The following is an 18,747-nucleotide window of genomic DNA, read 5'->3' on the forward strand; positions in this document are numbered from 1 at the left end:
TTATTTTTACATAGACACACATCATCTTTTTTTATTTCATATTACAATATTACACTTATACCATGATCTTCGGTATTTAAAGGCGAGGATCGTGAGTCATTTCAGAACAGAAAAGAAAGAGAAAAATTTGCCATATACAAATTTACTTCGCATCTCTTTCCATTTTTTTCTTTCCTCTCTTTATCATTGCTAGAATGTTCTCATATTCTACATAGTTTGTATTGTCCTGACTGATTTACATATATTACACATTATTATTAGAATTCCATTGAAAATCACACATCTTTTATTTTTAATTTTTATAACTTTTTCTCTGCCACGAAAGAAACAACTGCCCTAAATAATATACTTGAAGCGAACTTTATTTTATTGTTTTTTCTTTGTTCTTCTTTTTTAATTCGTTAGTATCACAAGTACGTTTATACAGTACGTATTTTTGTTCTTATAGACATTAAAACTTTTATATGTCTAGACAATGATGGTGTACAATGTACTTGAAAACTATTTCTAATGAAGCTTGTAGGATAGCTACATAATTTGAATACATATATTTTTGTGCTCTTCATAGCTGCATTTTCCCCGTTTTTTTTTTTTTTTAAATAATTTTTCTTATTTTCTTTGATTAAAAGCTTATTCAATGAAATTTACTCCGTTTTAAACGACGATTTTATTTGTTAGTTTTTTTTAAAGTGCGTTTTATAACCAGTGCACGGACAGTGTACTCGTTTAGATTTACGATTTTCGTTTCTCTCCTATTTCTATTTATGCATTTATTCGAACTTCATTTGATGTGTTATTGAATATAGTAGAAACAATAGTTTCTATTATATCGCATTATGTTGCTTTTCTTAAGTTTTTTCTCGAATGAAAGTCAATGAATGGTTATTATTTTATTCGATTAATTTCATCATAGAAACTTTATAATTAAGTTTTAAAAAAGCAGCATTCTATGGAAAATCGAAAATCGTAGAAATATTACGAGAGGAAATTGTTTTTAATAAAATGGAAGAAATCGTGTGTCTCACTACAGTATAAAATGCTTCAATTTTTTATTTTTTCTTGATGTCTTGTTGTGAAAGTATTAGAAAATTCTTTTCATAGTACAAAATAAATTTGTTTTCAAACTTAATTTTTTGATCTGATTTAGAAACAAATCAATTTACATAATCGATTAAAATCTACATCTGATGTTTAATTTTCTTAAAAAGTGTGTTTCCTTTTATAGTTAAATAATACTTAATATCTATCATTCTTTTTCATTTTTCTTCATTCTTTTTCTATCTTTTCAATGATAAACAGAAATTCATATTTAAAAAGCGATAGAAACGGTAGATTCTCTCGCGACAGTCTATTGATTCTAATTAATTCACATAGTAAGAGACTATAAGCTCAGATAATTTTTTCTGGTCGTGTGTGGTTGTGTATGATTGATATCGATTTATTGATATTCAGAGCCGAGCGAAACGCTAGACGCGGTATAGAAAACTTATGGTACAATATTTTGCAAAATTCTTCCTCTTCTTTCAATGAAACATAATTACATACCATCTTCTTAATATGCCTATCTGCAAATGCTGTGAAATGGTATGTATTCTGATTCATTTCTTGAACGAGAAAGTTATTAGGATGTATAACAAAAAAAAATACCATGATGAGACTCTTTTTTATTGTCTGAGTTTTGCGCGAAACTCTTATGAAAAAAAAAAACATAAGAGCATCATCACAATAACATACTTTCTTTCCTTCGGCTCTGATACTTTACTTCGTAGAGTAAAACTGAAGTACTATATGTAAATATGTGTGCTCTATAGCAGAGGGAGAGAAAGAGAGCGAAGCGAGGCACAGGCGTGTGTTCGTTGTGGTCACTTGAGACACAAGAAGCGAACGCGCTGCTCTTCTATTCGCATGTTTCCATATCTGTTCGCTTTTCTTCGTGTCAATAATATAATCGGTACCATGCTTTTAATCTCTTTTACGATCTTTATCACTGTAATATTGTTAAACGTGTATAAGATCAGTACTGTTTATCTTCTTCTAAAGCTACTTTTGCTCTCAGATTCTAGAATCGTTTTACATTCAGAGTATCATTGTATCGATTCGATTGATGTATGTTGCTCAAATATTTTCGAATCGTGTGTACACAGTACGTGTTTCGTGTACATATATAGATAATCAGTGTGTGTCTTTCGGGATATACGTGAGACAAACTACACAGAATGTCTTCTGCAACGTGTGTTTCTCTTGATTAGCGTGGTATTATATACTGTATTTTCTTTCTTCATTAAAATTAATTTTTTTTTTTTACCTTAAATGATTTCGTAATATATATATTTACATTTATCTATCTACAATAACTACACATCAACAAATACGGTTAGGTTAGCATTCTTATAGTGTTGTGTTTGTATCATAGTATTATATCATCAACATCATTATCATCATTCGATTCATGATTTTCTTTCGTTTTTCTCTCATTATTGATTCTCTCCATCATAGAGATATATTTATTTTCCCTTTCAATCTCGATTGCCATTCACTCTTTCATTTCATTCTCTCTTTTACTCATTATCATCAATCATCGGAACAAATGAACGATTGCATAATCTCTAAAAATGATTCATTATTACTATTATCATTAATATTATTATTATACTCGCGACTAGTTCGAAGGCAATACCACGATCATAATAATAATCATTATCATCATTATTATTTTTATCTCATTATTATTATACGTAAGAAATTTATGTCATCGTGGTCGATCCTTCGATCTTTTACTCAAACGGCACGCGATTATGTGAAATCAAAATTATTAATTAAAATAACGACGATTCTTTCAACGAAACATATATATGCGTGAATATTTTATATATATATAAAAAAAAATAAATACGCAACTTAAAACAAAACGAAAAACAAACGATTAAACGAATTGATCAGTTATAGTCATTTGCAGTCCTTAGTTTAAAGTTTTTGACCTAACTTGTTAGGACCTTCTTTCAGTTTTCTCCATCATTATCATCATTACTATCCTTTTATATCTTTTCTCTTTTATCAATTTTTGTATTACCTTTCTATAAAAATCACAATTCCATTATCTTTTTTCTCTCTCTCTCTCACTCAATGTTTTCTATTAACTTTTAACAAAATACGTCTAGGATTTCTGTTTAAAAATCTATCGACGGTAATCGAGCTAACTGGTAATCCCGTTAATCGATTTTTAATCTCCTCTGGTAAAATGTCTCTCAGAAATATTAATAATTATCCTCCATATGTTTTGATACTTTTCCGACAATGATCAACCTCCACGCGAGATTCGGGATTCAAGTCATATTAGGCTGTGGTGAGGGTGAAATCGCAGACAAAGAATACAAGGCTGTGTCCTATATGAATGCCCAACATTCTAGCGTTTTCACTACGAAATCTTCTCGGGGCGCCAATGGTTCATTTCCGTATGTGCTACACGATTGTGTCCTGCCTTGATAAAGATCTCCATCCAGCCACAATCCAAATTTGCCACTAGAAAACAATTGCCAATTATAAATATAATTCTAATTTTTATTCTAAAATCTTGTTAAAACATTATTGAATAATTAAAGTAATACATATACTTTCTTCATAAATTTCAGATATTTTTATAATAGACACATTTTATAAGAGATATAAGATCTTTCTAAAATTCTACTTACTCTCCAGCACCGATGGCGAGACTCTCATTGTTACCCTTGATGAAATAGAGATTATCTCCAGTCCAATGGAATGCCTGGAACCTGGGCGTGAACTTGAAAAGAAGGGACTCACCGGTTCCGTAAAAATGATCGCTCACATGTAAAGAGCACGAAGTCAATGCACCAAATACCTGTAATGATATAACAATGAATAGATGATTCATTATTCCAATTATAGCTAATAATGTAATGAATCATTTGCCTCGAGCATTGCAAGATTATATAGAGATGAAAAGATGATACTGGAGATGACATAAGGTATAAGATCCAGAGAATTCTTTATTATCTAATTTATTCAATATTATATTATTATGTAATCTGATTTGTTGATCTTTCAGCCAATAATTACATATATATATATTGGTTCTATAAGAAATTATTAATCAAACCTGTATCTCTTTTGTATAGATTCTTCTTTTTATTTCTATAGTAAATGTCATGGTTAAGTATATTTACAACTATATTATATTTCAATAAAGATGGATATTATATTAACTAATTTAATGGAATATGAGAAATAGATTTAATACGAAATTCTGGAGGTATTTCAAGACAACGATAATTATATCTCAAGATTTCAGTTTAGCAAAGTAAAATTTCAATCAGTTAATGAATCAATTACTGTCATCATTATTTTTATAGGTAAAATATGAAAAGGATTTCTTGGATTAATCCAAAAATTAAAATAAAGAATTCCAAATAATTTTAGTACTTACATTGCCTTCGGTATCCTCGATTACCAAGAGGATGGGACTTTCTATTTTAGCCATCTTCCTGTACATACTGTTTAGACTAAATCCATGCTGACTTGTGCTAAAGACAAGCGTCCAAAGGTAACCTTCCGCTCTGGCAGGTAAATGTCGGCACAATTGTTCCCTGTGCTCGTCACTTAAAATCTCAGTGACTCCTACCAGATCAGGAACGATGACATCATTGTCTATGGAGACTGCACTGTTTGTGTACAAAGCTCGTCTGAGCTCCTCGCTCATAGACAATACCTACGAATATAGAATTCAAATTTTAATAAATTGGAGATTTGATTTGATTCAGGAAGTGTCTTGGAAAATAGGATCTACGAGAGGTTAAAGTCGATCGCTAAATTCATCGTTTTAGTATATTTTATTTAATGGAAAATTTTTCCAGAAGAATTTTTAATAATATTAAATTTTTTTTATTTTAATAATATTCTTTAAAATAGGATCTCTCGACATTATTATCGAATTTTCATATGTTACACAAATATATATACAAGTAATTTTTAATCAAGCTATTTCAGATTAAAAGATTCTGATATTTCTATAAAAAAAAAAAATTATTTTAAGATTTCAATATCACTTGAAAAAATTTTTAAGTCTAATCGAAACTTTTAACATTTTAAATGATATTATTGTTAAATCAACAAATAACTATGTATTATACATATTAGCATTCGTTTGCAGGTATTTAGTTGCAATTATGAAATCCATGAAATCAGAGAAACGAAGATCTTATTGTTGCAATGCAATTTGTGATTAATTATGATTAACGATGTACTCAGCGATAGGGATTTTATAACATATCGAAAAGAATATACATATGGAAAAGAAATTACTTGATCACAACTATAGGAATAGGTTCCATTGATTTCTAAGCCTAAATTCTAAATCTAATACAACTAAGACACATCACTACGCATTCACAAGTGTGACATGTTGTAATTGTTGTTTTGTAATGTTCTCAGTTGAGTGTTCTGTGACGAAGATATTAAGATAAGTATGTGTATATAACTATGAATATTTATAAAGAGGAAGAATTCCTTCTTCCATACTTCTTACATATCAACGCTATATTTATTAACTGCGTTCATCTCATTCTGCCTTGACCTTTCTTTCCAATAAACTCAGCAAATAATTATGCAAGTATCATCTTCGCAAATATTCTTCATGAAATACATCAAATCAATGTTTGAAAAAAATAATGATTCTTTTATTCATATATAAAAGAGAATAATATTTTATTTTAATTTTATAAAAATTTACTCATGGAATTATAAAGGAATTTTACAAATAAAATATTTTCAGACAAATAAGTAAAATTATAACAAATTGTTTACAAGAAAAAAAATCTTAAGACATTGTTTAAAAGAATTCACAATGATTTTTTCAATTTTTCCAGAGAATTAAAAAGAAGAATATTCTATTTTTACATAGTTGAAAAGAATTAATGCACATCCGAGTTTGATAAAGAAAATTTAAATATTTATAAAATTAGAAAAAAAAAACTTCACTTTTTCAAATCTAAAAAAGAAGATGTAGATAAGACTTATTAGATATATAGAAGATTGACAAATCTTTGAACATGAAAAATTTATAAATTGTTAATAAAAAAAAAAACTAGATTATAGTATATTATATGTGGTGTTATGTTATTCTATTCAACGATCCAAATACGAACATGAATCATATTTGCGCACCTGCCTTGAATGATAACAATTTCACGCGATCGTCTCTTACAGGATTACGCCAACATTGACGCCCTGTTGCTTTGTTAAAGCTTTGCATCTCATCCATTAATATTACGAAATTTACATAACTTATTCGTTGACAAGGCAGAATATTTCGTACGCAAGCTATTCTCGAAGAAGACATTTTTGGGAGACTTTTCTTTCGAAAATGTTCATAGAATTCCCCCTTAAGAAATAATATAAAAATATATTGTTCTTTAATTTTATAACAAATTGGTATAAAATAAAAAATATTAATATTCAAAATTTTTATTTAAATATAAAAAAGAAGTCTTATATTTAAGAAATTCAAATATTGTAGAAATATTCAAAGATTTAATAATTGAAGAATACCAGAATTCAAGAAATAAAAAATTCCAAAAATTAAGAATTCAAAATTTCAACGAGTCAAGAAATGAAAGTTTCAATTTGGAAACAAATAATAAAAGATTCAAGTAAAGAAATATTCAAATATTCAAAAATATAAATTTTTGAGCGAAGATTTTTATCCTTACAATTCTCAAAAGAATTCAAATAATTATACAATCATTCAAGAATTAATATCTTTGATATTGGATCAAGGAATAATTTCATCGATGATTCAGTCAGTATTGATTACATTGACAAGAATACGGTACGATATCTTATATATCTTACTACCCGCGCCTTTCACTAAAAAAGACGTAACGGAGTACTTTCCGGTACCAAACAAGTCGTAGTTAACCCTGTTTTTTACGTGATACGCATCAATTGAAGCGAGGCCGTGGCAATTAACACATTTCTCGTCATTTATCAAGAAACAAGTCTCGAGAAAAACATATTCGAATGAACTGAGACATGGGAAAACGCAGTAAGGCGCATGTATTGCATTGATTGATTTAACCACAGAATTATGAAGTTTGTTGTTACAGGATACAATTGGCAAGAGAGGCCTTGGAAATGATACTTTCTGAATTCAGTTCTTATTTTATATCATTGATTTCTTCCTTTTGACATGAATAACTCGTCATTGCAATCTAACACAGAGAAAGTTATTCCTTCTATATTTTTTCATTTAAATGGATCATACAATAAAATGGAATAGAAAGTTGCATTAAATAGAAGTGATTATTGAATGATTGTGATTCTATGAATTTATTTATTTTTTGAAACATATTTTGTGTATTATTCTTATTTTTCTTGAAATCATAAACTGGAACAGAATTGTACATAAATTTATTCAATGATTATGTAGATTTATTTATTTATTTTTTTTTTTTGCACAAATGTAACTCGTAAAGAATCTTTTTCTTTGAAATAGTAGATACGATAAAGTGGAATACAGAATTGTAGAAATTTATATCAGTCGTTAACTTTACTGGATAAAGTAATTTCATATATTTATTTACATTCTTTTTTATTTTCTGCAAAAACAATTCTTGAATATAATCAAACACGCAGAAAATTATTCTTTCTTTAGATATTATAGATACAATAAATTGAAATACAAATATCGTAAATTTATTTCTCACTTTTTATTAAATTTATTCATCATTAATTTTTTTAATGCATCTTATGAAAATAATCTAATCCATTCTTTTCTTTTTGAAATAACAAATATATTTAAAAGAAATGAAAGAATTTAAAAAATTACTTGTTTATGAATTGATTTTTTATATACAACAACATATAAATTGGAAGATAACAAAATGCATTTCAATAATGTTATTCGAGAATATCAACATCTCGATGCATTCGAGCATTACGCATAGATAATATTATCAAGCAAGTAACCTCATGACACTGCAAATTATCTCTGCATTAATGAAAAAATTGATGCCTAATCTCGAGAAGATTGAAGACTTATATCTGAAAGAATGACAGTTCATTTAGAAGACGATTATATTTTCTTATAAACAACTTTATGTTATATTTCTGCATGAAGTAATTGTGTATTCAATTTGATTTATAAATCACTTCTGACTTTTTTTTTTATGAATATTTTTTGTGAAGATAATTCTTAATAATGTCACTAATGTGATGCGTGATTTATTTATGCGATCATGATTTTATTGTTGATATTTTTTGTAACTTGAATTTATCGATTTTGATACCCTTGGAATTAATTACAATAAACTTTTTATTTGGCGTCTTCGTTAACAACAGATAATTGGTAAAATGGCACGCGAATGGGTCGAGGTCTTATGTTTATACGTACACCGCAAAAACCAGTTAGTCTAGAAACAAGCGTATGAGAATCGAAGAACAGTTATGAACGATTGACCTACGGAAAAATCAGAAAACGTCATATACATTGATAAGACTTTAAAAGACTTATTACGACATTGTATCATCTAATCCATAGATTTGATTTTTTTGGATTAACGAAAAAGAAACAAATATTGTACAAAAACAATTGAAAGAATAAAAATAGATTTAATGATTTGAAAATATAATTCATAAATAGCAAGAAAACAAACAGAGAAAGAAAAAAAAATAAAATTTTTCTTCTTACACCATGACGTAAGTGTCGAACATTAATTATTCTTCATTAATCAATAATGACATATCTGCTACTTTGATTTAAAATTCAGATTTCCCTGCGCAAGATCTTATCGAATCATCGTCCAATCGATGGTATAACAAGATTTCTATGTCATATCCACATGCGTCATCTCGATATACGATAACCGAGGTCGTGGCCAGGAATCGAGATGCAAGCCGAAAAAAATATTCAAAATGACATATATAAGCGAATATAAGCATATAAGATCATAGTCGCCGTTGTTTCTTACCATTTTATGGAACAATCGTATTTCTCTGTTATCACGCGCCTCGACTGGAATTTTGAAAATAAAATTTCATGATTTATAATGATTCTTCTCCAAAGCTTATATGTATATATTTTAAAACGTTTTCACTTTGCATCGACTTTAATAAGATTGAGGACAATGTTTATTTGCAATGCAAATTTTGATGCAAAAAAATAGTTTCAGAATTTGTTAAAATATAGAAGAAAAAAAACTTATTTCAATAAGTTTATATTTTCCTTTAGAATTCGAAAACAATTTTTAGTGTTAAAAATATCAATAAATATATCCTTTTAAGCGATTCGCCTTTTAACCATGTTACTACTTTAACAAATAAAAAAAATAATAATAAATCAAACAGTTTTATATGAACCATATATAAAAAGCATATATTTTTTTTTTATAAAATTTGAATAAAGAATCTTGTTGAAGAATATTCGAACGAAAATTTGATTTATTATAACCTAAGATTTTCTATCAATTAAAAATTCAACGATGTCATTATATTTTTAACTTCAAATGATGCATTTTTAGAACAATTTTTTTTTATAGTTTCCGGCGAAGAAGGACATAGTTATCTCGATTTAAGATTTTCTTTCGTGAATTTTTCCAGATGCACACTTGACTTCGGAATTTCACAACAGCAATGTACGAAACCTTTATTCTGCGTCTGTTTCTTCATTTTTCTCGTTCTTTGAATATGCAATAGCGCCATCTCGCCTACGCAGTTCGATTGAGACAAAGATGGCTTCTCTTGATGAATTCTTATTCTCAGTTTTGTGCAATATTTACTTTATATCATTAAAACATTTTTTGTGCATAAATCTTGGATCCATGCATTTTATTAAGTTAAGGTAACGTCATTGTATTATATTATACAAGCACATATGATTTATGCGCATATAAATATGTTTTATGTAATCTGTAATTCATTATCAATTCGATTCACTTGCCGGTAAGTTTATAAAGCAAATTTCATCGTTTTCGTTAATTGTACATTTATTGAATGATAAATGAGAAAATGTAAGAAAAATATTTTGAATTTTGATAATATAATGGATTTTGTTACTTCTCACCGACAGCATCCTTGAGGAATGTTGGAACACGTAATTAAGAATCATAATGGATTTCCTGGATTTTTCTGGATTTCCTTAAATTTTTGAAGATCGATGAATAGTGATTTAATTCTTTCTTTTCAAATTGATCTAATTTTTATTGTCATTTTTTTATATATGCTTATTTTATTAATTATAAGTGTCTTAAGTTTAATTTTTTTTTGTTAAACTTCATTAATCAATTATATTTTAAAAATATCACACATATTAATTTCAAAAACAACAAGAATGTTTTACTTTGCACTTCACTAAACTTTATCCCTTAAACAGGTCACTGTTTATGTCTAAAGAAAAATTTTAACCTAACATAACCTAATCTAATCCAATATAATCATCTATCAAAGAAGCGGAATATTTTACAAATATATGTTTTGATTAATTCTAGATGACTTATAAAAGAAAATTTGACCGACAAAAACATTCGAAAAGTACAGCAAGGTTTCAAAAAATCAAGAATCCGAGCGATTCGATGAATCGTTTGGTACTGAGACTCGAAAAGGACATTGGAATGGATCTCTCTCACTTGAAATGGCCATCGAACTTGGAAAAAAATCATTCGACGACCGTCCACCTTCGTCTCTCTTGTTTAATGTCAAGTACACGCGAATCTCGGCGGGTGTATCTCTCGAGGGACTCGCTGCGTCCTCGAAAGTATTATTCCCGATTGTCCTTCAATGCAGCTTCGCTGACGATGATGAGATGCTTATAAATTGATTTTTTCATTTGTTGTCTCTGAAGGTCCTGTTTTTTTTTCTTCGTTTTATTATTCGTATTCAATTGAGTAATTTGAGTAATTGATACTTTAATAATTGAATAATTGATACTTTAATGATAATTGATTTATTCAATATATTTGAAGAAGAGACTAATGTAAATCGAAGAAGAAATACAAAATATATAAAATATAGAAAACTCTTTTGTAATTTTTATATGCAGGTTTCATTTAATAGGTAAATGTGGAATTTTGAGAATTACAATCGCATGAAAAATTTTTATTCCAATAGTGAAATATGAATTTAAAAATAAAGTATGAAAATTTTATATTTGATAAAAAAACATGAAAAAAAAACATAGCAAAAAAATAATTTCAAAAATAATATCAAACAACTATATATAAACATATAAAAACAATTTCTGGAATTCCATCATTCCAGAATTAAAAAAAAAAAAACCGAAACGATTTATGAAAGATCGTTAAATTATACTTCCAAGTAGGTAAGATTACGTCCGTATCGACTTAAAATAAGCCAGAGCAATTAGTTACGCTAGTTAGAAATATGAAGATAATTAAAAACACGAATATTCTCGTTTGATTTGTATAACGTCACGTCACGTTTGTATATCATGTGTGATGCAGGTAGGTATCATTAGGAAATGAATGATAAAACGAAACAAAGAAGTATTTAAGTACCTTAAAAGACAGATAGATCGAATGTGAATGTAAAATCTGCTTTCATCTGAAATCGAATAATGAATATCTAAGTTAATATAATGATATGAAAATTTGTGTTCGGCAAATTTTTTGTAAGAAGTTTTTATACATTTTCTTACGAAAGATTGTCTGCATTAATTGAAATGAATGGGATAAAGTTGTACCAGTCTACAGGTGTCTCCAATGATCATAATTAAATGGGGAAAAAAGGAAAGAAAAAATGTTATTAAAGAATTGAGATAATATGTAATTGAATGTATAATTTAAAATATATATATAAAAAGATTTGAAAGAGATCCAAGGATTAAGTAATTTTAATATCAAGATTGATGATTAATGTAAAAAATCTAAATGCATAAATTAAAGTTATTTGAATTAAATTATATGATACTATTCTACACGTAATACCAAATTGAAATTAATCAAATGAAGTTCTTTTAACTGAGTTAAACATCCGTACACGTTTTAAGTGCACGAAATTATGTAATTTAATAATAAAGCATAATTTCATTCTCATTATTTCATCTACGTGTTCGAAATAATCAGTACGACCTTTTGCACACAGTATTGACATAATCAAACTAATTTGAAGTAATTTGTTATTTGTATTATTGTATTTTTTTTAAAGCAGATATATATTATAAATATTTATTCGAATCATTTATTTTTCAAATACAGAGATGAATATTTCTTAAAACAAAAATTAATGATGAAAAATAGAAATTTGAAAAGCATATGGATGCAATGAAAAAAGATGGAAATTTATTTATAAAAATGATGCAATTATCTTTATCATCCTTATATAAAGATTATATATATATATAAACAGAAGAATTATTATAAAATTATTATACAACAACATCAATTATTAGATTGTGAATATTTATGTATTTATAAAAAATTTAACTTCTTTAGAAATAATGTTTTCATAACAATTTTGATCTTAATAAATTTAATGCAATTATTATAAAAATAATTTTAACAGAAGAGTAAGTATTAATATTTTATCTACATCATTTCCTCATTACACGTAAAATTATTCATTCTATTTGTGTTACCTCATATTCATTTTGTCTTGCTTTAATAATTATTAACTAATCATTTCAAAAATTCATTCATTTTTCGTTTAAGATACGACATCTGCACTAATCCCGACATTTAATTCTAGCAATCGTTCCATTAGAAAATAGAACATTAAGACGTTTCGATATTTCATCAAGCAACGAGTACTTCTGAAAACAGCATCACGTAGAAAGCAATAAAAATACACTGGTACAGGAAGCTACCTACTATTTCAATATGCGAGAATCCATAGTAACTTTCCAAACAACGTTCCGCTATGATTATTACATCTACAATTACATACTTAATGGAGAAATTGTGAAAATTATAACAAGGTATATGAAGACAATGAATTAATTCATTTTCATGATTATTTCGTTTTTATTCTCGATTTTTTTTTTATTTTTAATCACAAAAGTTACCATATATTATTTTCCAAGAAAATTCGTTTAATTCAAAGAGAATTAGGATGTTTAAAGTTTATACATAGATCACGTAATATTATACATAGTTTTTTTTTAATCGAAAATCTCATTGAAAAAATAAAATCAAAAATTAAATTTTTTTTCCATATTTTGAATATGATATTTAAAACAATGATAAAAATATTAAAAAAATTTTTTTTTAACATTTTTTTATATATTTAAATATTTTTTCCTTTCTTGCAGCATTTTTCTAATTAAAACAAAAAATAGTGAATGATGTTATAATTTTTTGTGATATATTCTGCTGAAAAAAAAATTGTTCCATAATATAATTAAAGATGAGTTATTTACACAAATTATTCTTTGTCCAGATTTCAAGAGATTCAAATCACAAAAATGATAAAAGTTTCGAGGTTAAGGTATGAAGATTTTTATAACCAATTATGTACTTCTTTTATCCACTCACCTTAATCAACAAAAGTGTTAAATCCTTTCAATTTTTTTGAAAATGTTCCGAGAAACGAGATCGATCAAGAATTTTCCTCTTCGAGCCGCCGTTTTATTTTAATCACGTGCACAAACAGACCAAAAAGTGTTCTCGCAAATTGAAACGCGTCCAGAAGTTGGAACGAGTGCCAGATGAATGTCGAAACGAGCGAGTTTCACGAATAGAGAGACTATTATCCGTCGTTTTCGAAGGTAACTAATGCCCGACAACGAATTTATATTTAACGTTTTCGACGTCGCTATTGATCCGTCAAGATTTTTATTTTTTCCTCAGAGATTTTGACTTGAACGTGATTTACATCTTCGTGTAGTCAAAAATAATTTTTAACATTTGATTTATTAACGGTGGTTTAATTTGGATTGAACTTGCGAATTCATGGAAAATTTGAAGGTTTGAAGAATTTCGGTTGGTTATTGGTGGAATGGCACTATTGCTTTTCTGTGTTGTTCGAGATTTCAAATTGTTTGAACGAGAAGTCGGTTGAAGTTCTGCCAAGGATAGAGGAAAACTGAGGAAAACTTGGAACGAGACTCGATTAATAAGATATATTAAAGAGAATCTTTCGTAGAATCTTGAATATTATTTCTGGAAATTAATTGAAATAATCTCCAATGAAAATTGCAAATTATTTATTACCTTATAATCAAGAAATATTTTTTAATAATTGCTTTATATTAAAATATATCAAATATTATCAGTTTACTTATAAAAATAGCAATAAATTTGACAAAAAAAAATATGGAATAGCCATATCTTGCATAATTCTTTAAAAAGTTTCATGCATATGTTTTTTGAAAGAATAACACATTTCTATTCCAAATAATTCTTAATTAATTTTTAAGAAATATTCCATAATTATTTTGATAAAAATATACCAAATATTTTAATATACTTATAGACATCATAAAAGACATTGGAGTGACAAAGAACTTTGAAGAATATTCGTTTTGAAAACAATCCTGTCAAACGAGAAAATTTATCATGGCCAGTCTGCAATCAGTGAACCGAGAGAGGCAAGGTCCAGGTCTTTTTTCTTCGAATTCTAGAACGAGCTCGAAGTATTCTTCCCTTTTCAAAGTATTCCACCCCTCGTTTCTAAGTATTCTGCCCTCCGAAACAGGAAGAGATTCGTTATGGTAATTCGTGCGACACGGTTCATTGTTTCCGGTTATTGATGCGTGAATGAATAAAATTCAGCTGCTATACATATGAACTTAATACAATGTAACATAAGAGAAGGATGATTGAAAAAATAAATAAAAAAATAAATTTCAGAAATTGAAAAAGGTACGAAACATTCTTTCATGTTCAATATACTACAATTATTTTTTCAATTAATTATTATTTAACTGAAAAAAAAAAATTAATAAATCTCAACTCATGGATCTAAAGATTTTCTAAAATTATTTTCTATTGAAAAAGAGTGAATAATTGAAGAAAAAAACAAGTCTTCCGATAAGATTGAAAGAAAAAAAGAAACGAAATTGCTAAAATTTTTCAAGAAAAATCGTTTTTCAAGACAAGCAAACTTTACACCACTCATTTTTATAACTATTAGCGGAATAACATTTTCAATCACTCCATTCTAATCTCAATTCCTTACATCTTTTCGATATTATAAATCATTTTTTCACGTTGGAAATTGCTCTCCTTCTATTTTCATTTTTCTCATCCTATTTTTCTGTCACATAGAAGATTTATTTCTCGCGCGAGGAACCATCCCTCTTCACGATCGAACTCCCATCATAGGCCGCACCCTTTACGCGTATTACATTCGTCGCGGCTGTATCGTTTATTGCATAACTTTCGTCGGGGATCGACCGGATTCGAGTTCGATTCCATATATCGAACGAAGCTGGATTCTGTGAAAGGTGGACTTAGGTGCGGCCAAGGATCGTACGTGTAAATAATCAAGAACTGGTTTTTTTTTTTTTTTTTTTTTTTCTATTAAAAAGCAATTGCGTATTATTATTATTGTGTGTCAACAGATAATTCTTTGATTCAATATTCACACATTTATATAAACAATTTTGGTGGAACTATGTTTGAACTTGGTAATGATTTTGGAAATAAGATAGATCATTTGGATCTTGGTGGATTCTTGTTATTTTATGGGAAATTATTAAGTCTTTGATGATTGAAAATTTGAGTAAAATTAAATTTAATTATTTATATTAATTATTTTTATATTTCTTTTGTTTGAATCGAGATCCAAATCGATGAATTTTATTATATGTTTTTGAATGTTGTGAACATTTATGGAAAATTTTTGATTCTTGATAAAATGACGAAAATAAATTAAAGAAAGTTTCTTACACGATATTGTTCAATCGTAAAAAAAACTATCGTATTGAATTCTTCGTAGTTTCTTCTTTTTCTGTTTCGCTTCAACAACGAATAAAAAGAAGAAGTTTATCCGGTTGGAATATTGCCTGTCGCAATTGATGCTGTAAGCGTTGACTTAAATTTATTTTTCTTTAAACAATCTTCCCTAACAAACTAAACGAAGATAGGAAACATGTCAAATAATTTAAAAAAATAACTAATAAATCCACAAAGATGTGTAAACGATCGTCAAAACTAATATTATAACAGTCAATATTTTTAAAACGTTCAAGAGAGTAACAAAAATACATGCTTAACACATTATCGGTCTATGATGTATTTAAATATAATTATATATTAGATTATAAATAATAAATTTATATTATAAATAAAACAGTATGGTGAAAGTAAATATACACATAATCGCGTTTTTATCTTAATAAAAAATCAACAGATTTTACCAGGAACATTTGTACACTTTGAACCATCCTTGACCCTATTTTGTCTGTCTAAAATTTGCACAATGTTCTAAACTTTCAAAGAAACTTTCTAAATGTTCTAAAAATTTACAGAGAAAATTTACAGTTAATTACTAACATTTTTATTATCCAACAACTTGTTAAAAGATCTCTTTGATCATAATTGAAATTTTGTTTGGATCCATAATTCATCGATGTTAATAATTGTAAAAATAAAAATCCGAAACTTTCTTAAGCATGAATTAAACTTCAAAATTTCTAAAACGCAAAATACAATTTATTATATTTTCCTTACAACAAACAAATCTTAATTTAAAATTAACTCAACCTTATAATATCCGATGCAATATGTTTTATGTTTAATAAACTGTTCTAAATATCCAAATCAAGGATCAATTTTATGCGTTCTTATCCTATGGATCGAACAATTTCACACAGGCCATAGAATCATTTCTAAACTATCTAGAACTAGTTAAAAGGTCTGTTTACTTGGATAACCGAGATGAATTTGTGCATGTGGCACGAAAGGAACCATGACGATGGTTTATGGTATACATATCGAGGGAAAAAGTCAGTCAAAAGTCAGCTGTTAGGAACACGTGTGGTGAATTGCCGGGATTCATGAAAACGCCAAAGAGATTCATAGTGACCTTTCATAATAGAAAATTATCTTCGATGTTTGTCAGACATTCAACACAGAGTTGAATACGTGTTTTATCGATAATTCAATATTATTTTTTGCAAAATAAGAATTACTGCGTATATCAAGCGAATTGTTTATTAAGTTGTTACACAACTTTGATTATCATATAATTGGAATAAATTTCTATTTTATAATTGTAAATAACTAAGAGGTCGAATTTGCAGAAAAATTTTATTCTCGGCAGTAATTCTTATGTATATTTTAAAATTCAATTTGAAATTTTTTTTTTTTTTTTTTTTCTTAAAAATATTTTTTAGATAAGAAGAAAAGTTAATTAAAATCACATCAGAGACGGATTATTATAACACTCAATTAACGATTCGTGATTACTAGAAATTTATTTAGATATTGATAATGATGTCATTATTTTATTATAAATGATATCATTATCTTTTATAAATAGAAACAAAAATATAAAACAAATTAATTTCTGAAAACGCAAGAAAACAAATAACAAAAATTTTATTTACCTTCGTCTTCTGTTTGAGAAACTTGGAAATCTTAGCGATAGGATTGGGAATCTTTGGTCTCGGCATTTTGACTAGATTCTTTCGCCTTTGACGTAGAATTCGAATATCAATTTCCGTCTTTTTATCTTTATCACTATGTTCCGTTATAATTTTCTCTATCTCGTTTCTCGTCGCGAAAAAAATAATTTACATTATGCTTTTATGCATTTCGTGTTTAAACACTGGTCCAAGATCTCACTATAGTTCGATCAGTCACCGTCGCGTGAACCTTTCTAGAAACGAACGGATCAACCCGTGTTACAGAGCACGTTGAAAATATACACGCGATCGTGTCGTCGAATTTTAATGTATTACGATGTATTGCCAAAGACGATAATACAATATATCTCTACTTATGCAAACTTATGATATTTTGAAAATTCTGTTCCAGACAAAAAAGAATTTTTGTCAAAAGAAATTCTTTCGAATTTGAGGTTCGTCGATTCGATTTGTCTTTTTCTTCAGAATAGTTATTGTATTGACAGATGCGATATTAACTTTAATTTCGATTGGTTTCGTAAATCGATCACTTCATATAATGCACGCTTCACTTCCCAAAGACTGAAGCAACACTGTAGTATCGTGCTTTCGGGGTAAGTCTAATACCCTAAGAGAAAGGCGTGGTGGAGAGGGGATAGTAACAATGCGCAGACCGGTTGCGCAGCACGTGCTAACTACGGTGCGCGCGCTGTTTTATTTATTCAATTATATTACAAATTTTGGTGGAAATATATTTGATTTTTGAATTTATATTTTAAATTTAAAGATACCTATTTTTTGTTGGACAAAAAAATAAATGAAATATATCTCATTGTTCAATGATTATCTCATAAAAAATTCAGAAATAAAAGCTTTTTTTTTTATTTAAAAAATTCTATAATATTGAAGGTTATTTGAACGATATTATATATTATTATAAAAAATTTATATCGAATGACAAAAAAGATACTAAATGATAAAATGAATTTCAAATTATACTTAATAAAATTATATTTACTTTTTATTGAATCAATTATATAACCAAGAAAAATTTTAGCTTAAATTTCAGGAATAATTGTAATATTTAAAATAACATTTCTTTCAAAGATATGAATCTTTTAATAGCATACGCTACATGTTCAACGTGCATACTGTCACGTTCGTCTTCAATATAATAAATATTCCTTTCGTTCAATACGATAATTTCTATT

The 18,747-nt window shown here is 27.5% G+C and overlaps 1 protein-coding gene across 13 annotated transcripts in view; it reads right to left on the reverse strand.

Moving 5' to 3' along the window:
* Positions 1-18,747, reverse strand: part of LOC122715039 (nuclear receptor coactivator 7) — a 192,563-nt gene continuing 173,816 nt past the window's right edge. For all 13 annotated transcript variants that reach the window (XM_043936931.1, XM_043936934.1, XM_043936929.1 and 10 more), the window contains 3 exons: positions 4,445-4,726; positions 3,690-3,859; positions 1-3,519 (listed from right to left, as the gene is read on the reverse strand). In XM_043936931.1, the coding sequence (XP_043792866.1) occupies positions 3,384-3,519; positions 3,690-3,859; positions 4,445-4,726 (588 nt within the window). In that variant the 3' untranslated portion in view covers positions 1-3,383. The remainder of the gene's footprint in view (positions 3,520-3,689; positions 3,860-4,444; positions 4,727-18,747) is intronic.

The sequence above is a fragment of the Apis laboriosa genome, unplaced genomic scaffold (assembly GCF_014066325.1).
Source record: "Apis laboriosa isolate Shangri-la unplaced genomic scaffold, ASM1406632v1 scaffold34_cov151, whole genome shotgun sequence".
Lineage (NCBI taxonomy): Eukaryota > Metazoa > Arthropoda > Insecta > Hymenoptera > Apidae > Apis > Apis laboriosa.